The sequence below is a fragment of the Pipistrellus kuhlii genome, unplaced genomic scaffold, assembly GCF_014108245.1.
Source record: "Pipistrellus kuhlii isolate mPipKuh1 unplaced genomic scaffold, mPipKuh1.p scaffold_m20_p_2, whole genome shotgun sequence".
NCBI lineage: Eukaryota > Metazoa > Chordata > Mammalia > Chiroptera > Vespertilionidae > Pipistrellus > Pipistrellus kuhlii.
In genome coordinates this window covers 1,155,039-1,167,786 of record NW_023425515.1, presented here as the reverse complement: position 1 = coordinate 1,167,786, position 12,748 = coordinate 1,155,039, and the positions used below count along the sequence as shown (strand labels likewise).

The 12,748-nt window shown below is 44.7% G+C and overlaps 1 protein-coding gene across 1 annotated transcript in view; it reads left to right on the top strand.

The window, feature by feature from the left end:
- KCNJ6 (potassium inwardly rectifying channel subfamily J member 6) overlaps positions 1 to 12,748 on the top strand; it is a 137,131-nt gene that overhangs the window by 39,459 nt on the left and 84,924 nt on the right. The window contains exon 2 of the mRNA XM_036446909.2: positions 12,677 to 12,727. Within this exon, the coding sequence (XP_036302802.1) occupies positions 12,703 to 12,727 (25 nt within the window). The 5' untranslated portion in view covers positions 12,677 to 12,702. The remainder of the gene's footprint in view (positions 1 to 12,676; positions 12,728 to 12,748) is intronic.

Here is a 12,748-nt window from a genome sequence, read left to right as displayed (position 1 = left end):
GTGATTGGGTGGAGTGTTTACGGTGTTGGATCAATCTAAATGGTTGATGGTGTTGCTGAGTCCCTCTATCTGTTAACGGAAAGGAGACAGGCTCATCTCCCCTGGTCGCTCTTAGGGGTGGAGTGAGACAGAGTGCAAGAATCCCCAGGGAGCAGCAGGAGGGCAGATTCCTCTGTTTACAGGATTGTGTATTCCCAAATATCTGCACGTTTGTAGTGGCCGCGTCCATTCTGGCTGACCCTCTCTGATCCCAGGTGTGAGTGTACCTTCCCTATGTCATCCCAACTTTACCGGACACGTGTCTTTCTTGTTTTTGTGGGATCCCTTCTCTCCCTGGGGAGTGTGAAATTGCAACTTCCTGGTGAAGCTTCCAAAATGACATGCCTATGATATCTGGCCTTTCTCTCTCTCTTTCTTTCTTTCTCTCTCTCTCTCTCTCTCTCTCTCTCTCTCTCTCTCTCTCTCTCTCTCTCTCTCGTTTCCTCTTATTAATAACTAGAAGCCTGGTGCACAAAATTTGTGCAGGTGGGGCAGTTTCCTCAGCCCAACCTGCACCCTCTCCAATCTGGGACCCCTCAGGGGATGTCCAACTACTGGTTTAGGCCAGATTCCTGCAGGATTCGGGCCTAATCCGGCAGTCAAACATCCCTCTCACAATCTGAGACCAATGGCTCCTAACCACTCACCTGCCTGCCTGCCTGATGCCCCTGACTGCTCCCCTGTCTGCCTGTTCACCCCTAACCTCTCTGCCTGCCAGCTTGATTGCCCTTAACCACCTCTGCCTGCCAGCCTGATCACCCCTAACTGTTCTCCCCTGCTGGCCTGATTACCCCTAGCTGCCTCTGCCTCAGGCCCCGCCACCGTGGCTTTGTCTGGAAGGATATCAGAAGGATGTCTGAAATACATCTGGTCCATTTAGCATATTACCCTTTTATTAGTATAAACTAGTTAATTATAATGGTGTTATATCCTTGCTGATTTTCTATCCAGTTGTTCTAGCAATTGTTGAGGAAGGCATACTGAAGCTTTCACCTATATTGGAATATTTATGTATTTTTCCTTTTAAAGCAGTTTTTGGTTTATATATTTGACATTTCTGTTGTTTAGTGCATACAAATTTAAGATTGTTATGTATTCTTGATTGGTTGACTCTATAATTATGTAGTTTCTCTCTATCGTTAGTATTTTTTGCTCTGAAGTCTATTCTATATAATATACCCACATCCACTTTCTTTTGGTTACTCTTTGTATGGTATATCTTTTTCCATTCTTTTACTTTCAACCTACCATACAGTTACAGAAAATATAATGTCTACTGTATTTACCTATATATTTGCTCTTTTCATTTCCTTTCTCCTTTATAATACTCCAAAAATCCTTCTTTTATTATTTTCTTTTTGCTCAATAACTTTCTTTCACCATGTGTTTGGTGTAAGTCTCCTCTGACAAATTATCCTTCATCTGGCAATGCCTAATTTCCCCTTAGATTATGATGGATATTTTTTGCTAGTATAGAATTCTGGATTGATTGTTCTTTTGTTTCAATAACTGAAATAAACTGTGCTACTTCCTTCTGACCTCCATGGTTTCTGATGAGAAATCTACTGTCATTTGAATTGTTTTTCCCCTGTTGGTAATGTCATTTCTCTGGATTTTTTCAAGATTTTTTTTCTAGTTTACAGAAGTTATGTGTCTATTTGTTGGTTTCCTTAAATTTATTCTGTATGGGTTTCACTCAGCTTCTTGGAACTGTGGTGGTGTTTTGTTTTGTTTTGTTTTGTTTTGTTTTGGGGGTGTTTTGTAAATTTGGGAAGTTTTCAGCTACTATTGTTTTGAACACATTTTCAGTCTTACCCTCCTTCTTCTTCCTTCCTGATGCTCTATGACATGAATGATAGATCTTTTGTTATAATCCCATGTGTTCCTAAGATGCTGTTTTAGTCTCTTTTCTGTCTACTGTTCATATTGAATAATTTCTATTATTCTATCTTCAAGTTCCTGGTCTTTTGTCTAGGGAGGGCAGAATATTCTTGAGGCATTTTTGTCTGTACCCATTGACATTTCGAAGTTTCCAGCTTCTCCAGTACAGTGTCCAATCTGGAATATAAGAAACATGGAGAAGGGGGAGGGTGGAGAAAGAGAGAGAGAGAGATAGAGAGAGAACCTCACGACCATGTTGTTCCTCAGGCTCCAAGGTCTCTGGCTGTTTGCCTTCTGCTTCCTACTTTATATATTTGTTTTATATACAATATCAAGGGTGAAGAGGGTAATTGTACTTAGTGGGGGAAAAAGGAAAAGTACATCTACTCTATCTTCTCTGCTGATATAAGAAATTAATTATAAATATGGAGAAAGAAGGGACAGAGGAACAAAAAAATAAGGAGATCGGAGTGGTGTTTTCTTCTCAGGATCTGTGCTGCTGAGAACCAGTTGTGGGGTATCTAATGAAGGGGTGACATTTCTCTCCTTTTCCTCCCCTACCCAAACAGAAGTTCAAGCTGGAAATACGTGGCAAGAAGCACAAGAAAATTATATGATTTATATCAATAAATGTTCCTCATCTCCAGCCCAGTAAATGTCGCATTTGGTTATGAAATTGAATTTTGCAAAGTAATATGTTTTAAATATTCTTTCAGCTTAGTACCTTTTATCACTATTGACACAGATGACAGGTTGAAGAATCACATCTCCTCCTTCCCTACACCATTTCTGGCATGCATAAGTAACAGTCTGACTTCCTGCGTGACTGCAGGAAGCGGAGCTCTCAGATGCACTTTTGGCTCCCAGTGACCCATGACAGTAGGGATGGTGTTTGGTTTCGAGGACAAGCACTTCCCTGGACACTGACCATGACCAAGAATGGCCTAGTTTGGGAAGGAATTGTTGTTGTGCTCCGCTGGGTTTCCGTCTGATTGGGGAATTTCCACATGGGTTATCCAGTATTGGGCAGCTCAGTCTTAAACGTCAGCATTCTATTATTCACCTGACAAAAAAACCTGATCACGGCCTTCCCAGAGGCTGTGCATTGTCATAGCCTCACAAGGCGGAGCCATGCATTAATTAATTAGCTAATTAATTAATCCCTTACTTTTCACTACAACCTAGTCAGTTCTTGAGGGAGAACATGACAAATTGTGTCACACCACATAGTATAGTCCAAGGGTAGGAAGCTGGCTCCAGTGAGAACTATAGGCACCAGACAAAAAGCAATTGAATAATTGATTTATCTGGATAACCAATAACCTACCTTTGCATAAGGATCCCTGATACAACATTACATCATTAGGCAAACATAAGGCATTCTAATGACCATGTTAATCTCACCACGGTCTTGAGTGACTCCTTAAAACAAGGTCAACCTGCTAGGTCAGGTGATTTTTTTTCTAACCATCCCTTAACTGTCAAAGCAACTAACCAGTCTGTCCCTATCATCAATCCCACATCATCTCCACCACTGCCCCACCACTCACCTCTGAATGAATAAAAGAAACAGCTCCGTATAAACAAAACCAAAAAAAATCAGGAATTTTTTCTTGAAAGTATGACCATATTCCTAAAACAATTTTAGAAGAATTCTTACAAGTCATTTCATTTCACCATTTTCTGGAGCAAAAATCCTTCTGAAACTTTCTATACAAATTATCATCAGCATCCCATGTCAGGAAACTCATGAGTGCTCCAGGAAACCCTATTTATTCTTCAGTTTTGTTTAGGAGCTTTCTGTTTTATACTTTGGAAACAAAGAGATGGATCCTTCTTTAGTTTTCCAATTGATCCTGAAGTTGTCTTAACCATTGCCTCTGGCTTTCTCTATTACTTTGGAAGTCACAGCTCTATGAAGTTATAACAGACATATGCACAGATGCTGAGGTTCAAAGAGAATGGTCACTAGGAAAGGGGTAGCCAGGACAATATCAACCAAGAGGTAAAATCTAAACTCAGTCCTCAAAGACAAGTAGGACTTAACTTTACAGGAGAAGAAAGATGGGATGGTGCATTGCAACGTTTTCAGGTACCAGTAGGGGCTCATTTGCATGGACCATGGTTTAGAAGCAAGGGGTCATAGGGAATGAGCCTGGGGCGGTAGGTGGAAGCCAGATCTTGAAGGGAAGGGTCCTAACTTGCTATGGCAAGGGGCAAAGCTTGGAATACAGAGCAGCTATTGGAGGACTCAATGTGTCCAGAGCAAATTAGAAAAGTGTGGGTAAAAGAAATGAACCAATATGTCAATGTGCCACTCCCTTTCTTCTTATGAACAGAGGGGATAGCAAAGCTGTGCCTCACATGAAGGTAGGTGGGAGAGGCATCAATCATTGGAAGTTTAGGATTCCTAGAGAGCTGCTGGCCCAGAAGAGAAGCAATAGGCTGAGTGAAGTGAGGCCACGAGGGGAATCCCTGCTGCCTCTAACTTTGCAATGGAATCCTGGGGAGCGCGTGGCAAACCTAGTACAGATGCATCCTGGGAAATGGTCTACTGATGGTGATGTGAGCAGGAAGAGCTCTGGGTATTTCAGTTGCCCAGGTCTCCCCATTATCTCCCTGCAGTCTAGCTCAGTGTAACTTTGGTGATCATGCTTGTCTTATATCTTATGACATTTCTAGGATCCAGGAAGGGAGGAATGAGTCATTCATCAGTCTTCCAAGAAACCAACCACCTGGGCATTCAGGAAATGTGCCTCAATGTTGATTTAGTCTAGTTGTGGCACGGGGCATCAAGCTGGGCAGGTCACATGCAGCAGAGCGGTTCTGAGAAGTTCTGTCCACTGTGTGGCCCAGCAGTTCTCTCTTAGTCCCACAACCTGTTCCTCTTGGCAGGATGTGCTCAGCATGCTTCCTAGAAAACACCGAGGGTGATGCTCCCAACCCTTCCCTCCCACCTAAGACTCCCTGTGAAGCAAGATGAACTGAGGTGATGTCAGTACAAGCACAGCCTTGAGTCATGTTTAGTTTCTCTTGGTAAGACATCTCCATGCCTCAGCATATTGGGACCCTCCTAGTCTGGTCAACATGGCCAGAGTGATAGCATCACAGGAAACCCAGCAGGGTGACCTGTACCTAAGGACCTTAGGAAGGGTGTCCGAGTGAGGCAGGGCTCTCAGCCCTTTGCACAGAAGGTTCTATTACCAAGAGCATCCTGCATGGCCTGCTCAGTAAGAATTCTTTAAAAATATTTTTTACTGATTTCAGAAAAGAAGGAGAGAGAGAGAGAGAGAGAGAGAGAGAGAGAGAGAGAGAGAGAGAGAGAGAGAGAGAGAGAAACATCAGTGATGAAAGAGAATAATTGATCAGCTGCCTCCCACATGTTCCTTTCTGGGGGAATTGTGCCCACAAGGCGGGATTTGCCCTGACTGGGAATCGAACCATGGCCTCCTGATTCATAGATGGACGCTCAACCTCCGAGCCACACCAATGGGGTTGCCCAGTTAGAATTTTACCTTCTGCTCCCTTCACTCCCCTACAGATATTTTTTTACCCCAAATCATGAAAACTTTACGTCACCTTAGAAGCCTTTTACTGAGTAAATCAAGGATAAAATTGTACCAATTTCTGATAGACATGTTCTTAATTCTTCACCCCTCCATGTTTCTTGGCTTCCAAGAGAGAGTACACTGTCTGGGTTTCCCCATGGTGCTCATGATGGTTCAGGCCTTGGCCACCTTCCTCCTCCCACAGCTTCAAACATCCCTCAGTCCCAGCCCTCATCACCCTCCTGGGTGACTCAGTCTGGCGCCATGGCCCGCCACAGTTGACTCCCTGATTTCATAAGTTAGTTCCCTGCTGCTCTTCTCATACTTAGGCTCAGTTCACCTGTCACCTGCTGTTCCTCAGACACCAAGGTTCCCAGCTCATGCTGTACTTTCCACTTGCTCCTCTCCTTCCCCCGTCATTCTTTTTACCTCCTTCCCACGTTGACACTCTTCCTCTGCGAAGCCTGCTCTGGTTCCATGAGTTAGAACTTTCATGAGTTTGATACCCCAAGTTTCTCCTTACCAGCTGTGTGATCTGGGGAAATTTGCTCAACTTCTCCGAGCCTCAACTTCTCCATCTGCTAAGTGGGAATGACAGTACCAATTTCATAGGGTCCTTGTGAGAATTAAATGAAATAGTGTAGTAATGCACGTATAGTGCCAGGCCACGATCAATGAGAAATAAATGTTAGGGATTGCTACTTTTTTGTTCCAAACCATAGTTGTATGCTGACCACTTATTTCCATTAGTTTTTCATAGGTAAGAAGCTAATTCAGCCGAAACCGGTTTGGCTTAATGGATAAAGCGTCAGCTTGGGGACTGAAGGGACCCGGGTTCGATTCCGGTCAAGAGCATGTACCTTGGTTGTGGGCATATCCCCAGCAGGGGGTGTGCAAGAGGCAGCTGATCGATGACTCTCATCGATGTTTCTAGCTCTCTATCTCTCTCCCTTCCTCTCTGTACAAAAACAATAAAATAAAAAAATAAAAAAGAAGCTAATTCATAGTCCTTAGATATTTTGCAGCAGCAGCTCCAGAAAACATATGAGGTGCCATATTATAAGAACACTTATTTGATTGGCTATATGAGGGTATGATGTCTTCCTTCTACATAAGTCGTTAGGCAACCTGCTATGGCATCATGTCAGGAGAGAGGAAGCGGGCCACAGCTGGCACACCTGCAGGGAACCCTAAGAACAAGGTGGGAGATCTGAGGGCCCTGTTTGAACCTGAGGGTGAGCTGTAAATGAGGGGATGTTCCTCCCCACTTTGTAGAACTGTTTCTTTAAATGGTTGTGACTTGAGAAAAAAAAATCAGTGTTCTGACGAATATAAGTACATTTTAGAGAGATAAAAATATCCAAGATGCAAGTCTGACTGATTTGAAATATATCAACTATGATTACTTTTCTCTGCATCTTTAAAAGCCTGCTTCTGGGGAGCAGAAAACAGGGCACCAACTCTGCCCAGCACACAACCCTACTCCTGCTGTGTGTGGAGGTGTGTGGGTGCCCTGCCCACAGGAAAGCGCCCCCCCCCAACCCACCCCTATGGAAACTATAATTCATGAATCTCTCTCTCTCTCTCTCTCTCTCTCTCTCTCTCTCTCTCTCTCTCTCTCACACACACACACACACACACACACACACACACACACAGTATTCGTCTTAGCTCTGAGCTACAGTCAGACTGCTATAATTGCCCTCATTAAAAACCCCTGCATCGTTTCAGGCAGTAGGAGAGAAGTATGTATCTGGCATGGTTCCAATAGAAAGCTACATTCTTCTTATCTGAAAGAGAAGTGTGGGTATAAATATCACACACGCAAGCACACGCACACACACACATACACACACCCCAAGCCAACCACTGAGCTTTTCTTTCCATTTCCAGGTGTGGCAGAGAGAGTACAGTCAGACAAAATGAAAATTACATGCTTACTGAGGATCAGTACTCTTGCCGAGGTGTTTCCTATGATTTTAACAAGACGCTTGGGATTTTTTTTCCACATCTGTGGGCATGTTTTGCTCAAACATGTCATCCTGAGTCCCCAAAACTTCAAATGTTTCTGCTTTTCCATTAAATGTATGACAACACAGTTGTAAGTGGACTGCCTTCTAGAGCTAAAGGATCCACCCACCTCTTCCCAAAGGCTCATCCAGGTTCTGGAAGGCTCTATTCTGATGGAGGAGGTTGGAAATGGGCATGCGGGTGCATGGTCACCCAGCTGTTGACACTCATGATGAGTAGACCCCTAGTGGGCATGCAGCCTTTCAGTGGCAGAGACTTCTGGTCTACCACGCACTGCCTCTCGCCATGGCTGTGCTGGTGGGGGCCTCCAAAGGGCTGTTGGGAGGCAAGACTTGGCTTCTCCAAAGGTGCAGGGATCCCTTATCCCAAAACACACTACACAATGTGATAAATGCTCACATTAGAGCGCAAACATTTTTAGAAATAAAATTCAGAAAGATGGTCAGGAAGAGTAGGGGAAAAACTGGAAGTTAATGATGTCCAGTGGAGTTTGTGGGACGGGTTTGGGGAGCACAGGAGGAAGAGGAAATTGAGGGTTCTAGGCAGAGGAAGCGGGGATTGCCAAGGCAGGGAGGAACCTCTAACCGGAGTGTGAGGGTGGAAGACAGAAACACCCAGGCAGAGCCCTGGCTGAAAGGCAGGGATATACCTTAGGTGCTGGAGAAGAATGGAAAGAGTTCGGGCCTGGGTCACATCTATATATTTTTTAATATATTTTATTGATTTTTTACAGAGAGGAAGGGAGAGGGATAAACAGTTAGAAACATCCATGAGAGAGAAACATCGACCAGCTTTCTCCTGCACACCCCCTACCGGGGATGTGCCCGCAACCAATGTACATGCCCTTGACTGGAACCAAAACTAGGACCTTGCAGTCCACAGACCTACACTCTATCCACTAAGCCAAACCGGTTTTGGCCACATCTGTATTTTAGATAGGTTCTTGGATCAGTTTCTGGACAATCCCTCAGTGTTGCAGGTAAGACTGGAGGCGGGTGGAAACCAGAGTCACAGTCCCTTTAAGATACAGCAGTTAAGGAAGGTCAGATTTCCTATCCTGGAAAGAGAGATGGGTGTTCACATTTCTGGCTTAGGCACAAGGTGTGTGGTGATCCCATTAACCAAAGGCAGAGAATAAAGAAAGGAACATCCAGACTGAACATGAGCTGGGAACCTTGGTGTCTGGCTAAGAGTGCATCCTTAGATGCTAGAGAAGAACTGAAAAGTTTTGAGCAGGGGTCCCCGGGGCACATTTGCCTGGATGGGAGGTGCTGACGAGGATGGGTACAGGGCGATGCGGGAGAGTGTTGGGGAATAGATAGTGGCTTTGACCGTGTTGGTTTGGAACATCCACAGAGCATCTGGGTGGGGCTGTCCAGTGCGGGAGCCAGAGTTCAATGGGGGGTCAGAGCTGGATCAATGAATGCGAAGTCATCATCCATTGGCGGAAGTCAGGGGTACTGTGGAGAACGAGGCTGCTTGAACAAAGGACCCAGAGAAGGCAAACACAGCCCCAGGGCTGTTGTAGACAGAATCGAGTCTGTGTGTGGTGGGCCTCAAGGTCTCTGGGGCAGTAGAGGTTGTTGCTAAGGGGAAGAGACCAGCCCGATGTAAATTCTTTTCTCGGCATAAACGTCAGTTCTGCCAATTGCATCACCCATGGGTTGGACTTGACAATCTCTAAAACACTCCTTTCCATGTTTAATATGCTCCCATTCCAGACCTCTTCCCAGCGCTGTAAGCCCAGCAAATGCACTTTGGAGGAAACTCTGGGCTCTAAAAAGGGAGGAGAATCTGCCTGGGATTGAGAATGAAATGTCAATCCCTTATGGGGACACGTGCCAGGCACTTGCGAACCTCAACTTCCCGATAATGAGGGAAGGACATACGGAGTTTGAAGACACCCCATAGAATGACTAAACAACTCACCCAGAAGCATATGTCATGATTTCCACCATAAGTTATGATATAGATGAGTCAAACAGAGAGCAAAATTTAGGATTTTTAAAGGCCCCCTACCCCATCCATGTCAGTGATTTCTGTTTAACTCCGAGGAAGAAAAATGTGCCGATCTCAGTGGTGTTTGATTTCTGAGGACTAGGCTATCAACACACCTGAATAGAAATAAATGCAATGCTTGGCCGGCCTAACTCAGTTGAGGGTCGACTTATGAACCAGGAGGTCATGTTTTGATTCCTGGTCAGAGTACATGCCCAGGGTTACAAGCTCTATTCCCAGTGGGGGGCCTACAGGAGGCAACCTATCAATGATTCTCTCTCCCTTCCTCTTTGAAATCAATAAAAATATATTTTTAAAAATAGCTGCAAAGACCACTCAACAGAAGACTGGGTGGCCAGTACAAAAGGTGGCAGGATCCTAGGTCACCAGAGGCGATATGGTGGCCATCAGAGGACAGGCAGACTGGACAGTGCCTTATAAGGATGGGATGGAAGGGACCTGGGAGCCTGTGGTTTCAGGAGTCTTACCACAGGGGCCATCGAGGAGGGCCGAGCCGAGCTGGTCAGTGACCCAGAGTGAGGACTATGGGGCTCGGAGCCAGAGAATAGGGGTGAGGGGGCTGGTCACAGAGCAGGACATAGGAGACAGGGAATCACAGCAGGGCTAGGGCTGGGAGGGGAAGTGGAGAATCCAGGACAGTGCAGGCAGACAGGACAAGTCCTAGAGGTCAAGGATGAGGCCCGCTGAGCTCTCACCATGGAGTTGCTTCTCTGCATGAATTCTCACAAGCCACTGGGCCCACCTGTCTTGAGGAAGCCTGTGCGCTCCTGTGAACCCGTGTGGCTGACAGGCTCCTTGCTCTGCCTTGGCATTTAACCTCCCCAAGAGCGGCTACTTCTCTGCATCTCGATATAAACTACGTGGCAGACAGGATGTGGATGACGGGCCCATAGCTCCTTCTGTTCTCCATGATTAATTTAAGAGATAGTGGTGCCCTGATTTCACTGCTAATACCGGGCTTGTGAAAATCAAGCATTGACTTGTGATGTTCACTGTCATTTGTTAACACTCAAAGAAGACTCTATAGGGAGGGAACAGTAACACCAGGCCATGATAATGGGGCTGGTAGCTGTCCTTCCGCATTCAAGCTGTGACACGTCACTCAGGTGCTGGCCAGGCAGCTGTGGTGTGCGCAGCACTATGCTCTGGCCGTGGGCAAAGATAGCTGCCTCCTTAGGTTTCTCAGACGTCATTATTGATGCCACGGGGGCTGGGCACCGCACCAGGAAGCTGAGTTCCCGGCAAGGTACAGACTAGCTGGGACAGAATGCCTGGCTGTCCATAAAAGGGTCAGAGAGAGAAAAGGGACAGGATAAAATAACAAGATCCCACTTTTTCACTATCACTTTGGCGGAGTCGGGGAGGGGAGATGTAGTAATGTCATTGGCAAGTGACAGGAATGCAAAGAAACAAACACTTCTATACATTCTCAGACCTGAACTGTGTGGGGACAGTTTCAAAATTCTTAATAGTCATACCTTTTGGCCAACCCATGTCTATCCCTGAGATTTATTATCCCCTAGAAGGCCAAGTGCACCAAGATGTGAACTCAAGGATGCTTCATCACAGCCTCATGTAAAACAGTGAAAAACTATATGCAAATAAACTGGAAGCTGGTTAAGGAAATTGTGGGATAACCCAGTACGGCAAACTCATTAGTCAACAGAGCCAAATATCAACAGTACAATGATTGAAATTTCTTTTGATTGTGAAATTTTTTAAACTTAAACCATGTAGATAGGTGCATTGTTATTAACTTACTTAGGGTACTCCTAAGCTGGCCTTTGCTAAAAACTCAAGAGGCCAAAGAGCCGCATGTGGCTCACTAGCCGCAGATTGCCGACCAGTGAGATAACTCATGACAGATGCTTCACAGTCATCCAAGCAATGCTGATGCATTCTAACAGTATTGCCATAGAAAGATGGAGGATGAGGTATTAAGTGAAAAGGCAACTTACAACACTGTGTACAGAATACTCATATTTATATTTATAGAGATGGGATCACGTTGCCCTGTCTGTACATATTCACGGGTATTGAAATGAAAACAGAAATGTGTTCACCAAATTATAATAACAGTTTCCTCTGCAGGTGGTATTATGAGATGACTATAATTTATCATTTTTTCAATATCTTCTGCGTTTTTAAATAATGGGCATGCATTCGTTTCATAATCAGAAAAAGAAAAATGCTTCAAAAAAGTAAAATAATATTGGCCAATATTTCAGCTACGATCCCTGTCAGGAACCCCAGGAAATGAAAGAAGCACGGAGACAGTGAAGGGAACTGTTGAGTAGAGATGACCATCATTCTTAATCTCGCCTCTGCGCCTTCTTCATTGGGACAGGCTCCATTTCTGCACGCATCCTTGGCCCTCACACTCGGTGGGCTGCCACCTCTATCCCAGTTGAAACAAAATGTTTTTAGCCCAAAATATATAAGATTATAAACCCATCAAAAGTGACAGCTTTTGCCCTAGCTGATTTGGCTCAGTGGATAGAGCGTCAGCCTGCAGACTGAGGGGTCCTGAGTTCGATTCCGATCAAGGGCACATGCCTGGATTGTGGGCTTGATCTACATTGGAGGAGGTGCAAGAGGCAGCCAATCAATAATTCTCTCTCATCATTGATGTTTCTATTTCTCTCTTTGTCTCTGAAATCAATAAAGATATATTTTTTTAAAGTGATGACTTATAAAAAAGATTTCAGGAAGTCAAAAAGCTAAGACAAAGAAAAATGTATAAAATCTATTTAGCTCTTAGGGAAAAAAGAAACCAAATGACTACAAAAATACCAGCTCCAAAAATACCAAAAAAGCTTCCACAGGAGAAAATAGAGAGCAAAGGACTGGCATATGGATGCCAGAACTCCAGTGTCAGAGAGGTTCCGGAAGCTGGCCGCACGTAACCAATTATATTTACCCAAAATCACTGCGGCAGACAGGGCACGTTCTTTAATGTCCCCCAAATCTCTTCTCGGTGGCTAACTGATCGTATAACTGTAGTGTGGGATTTTTTCCATTCCTTTTATCACTGTGAGCACATTTTAACCATGTGGCTATGAAATGAGCAGACAGTATAGGAAAAGAATAGAGAGAGACAGAGCTTAACAGACCCATTGTGTTCATGTGTATCTGAGACTGTTTCTTCTTCCCTTTAGGAAAAGCACAAAGAAGCACCGCAGCCATGGCCAAGCTGACAGAATCCATGAGTGAGTAACTTGGAATTTATT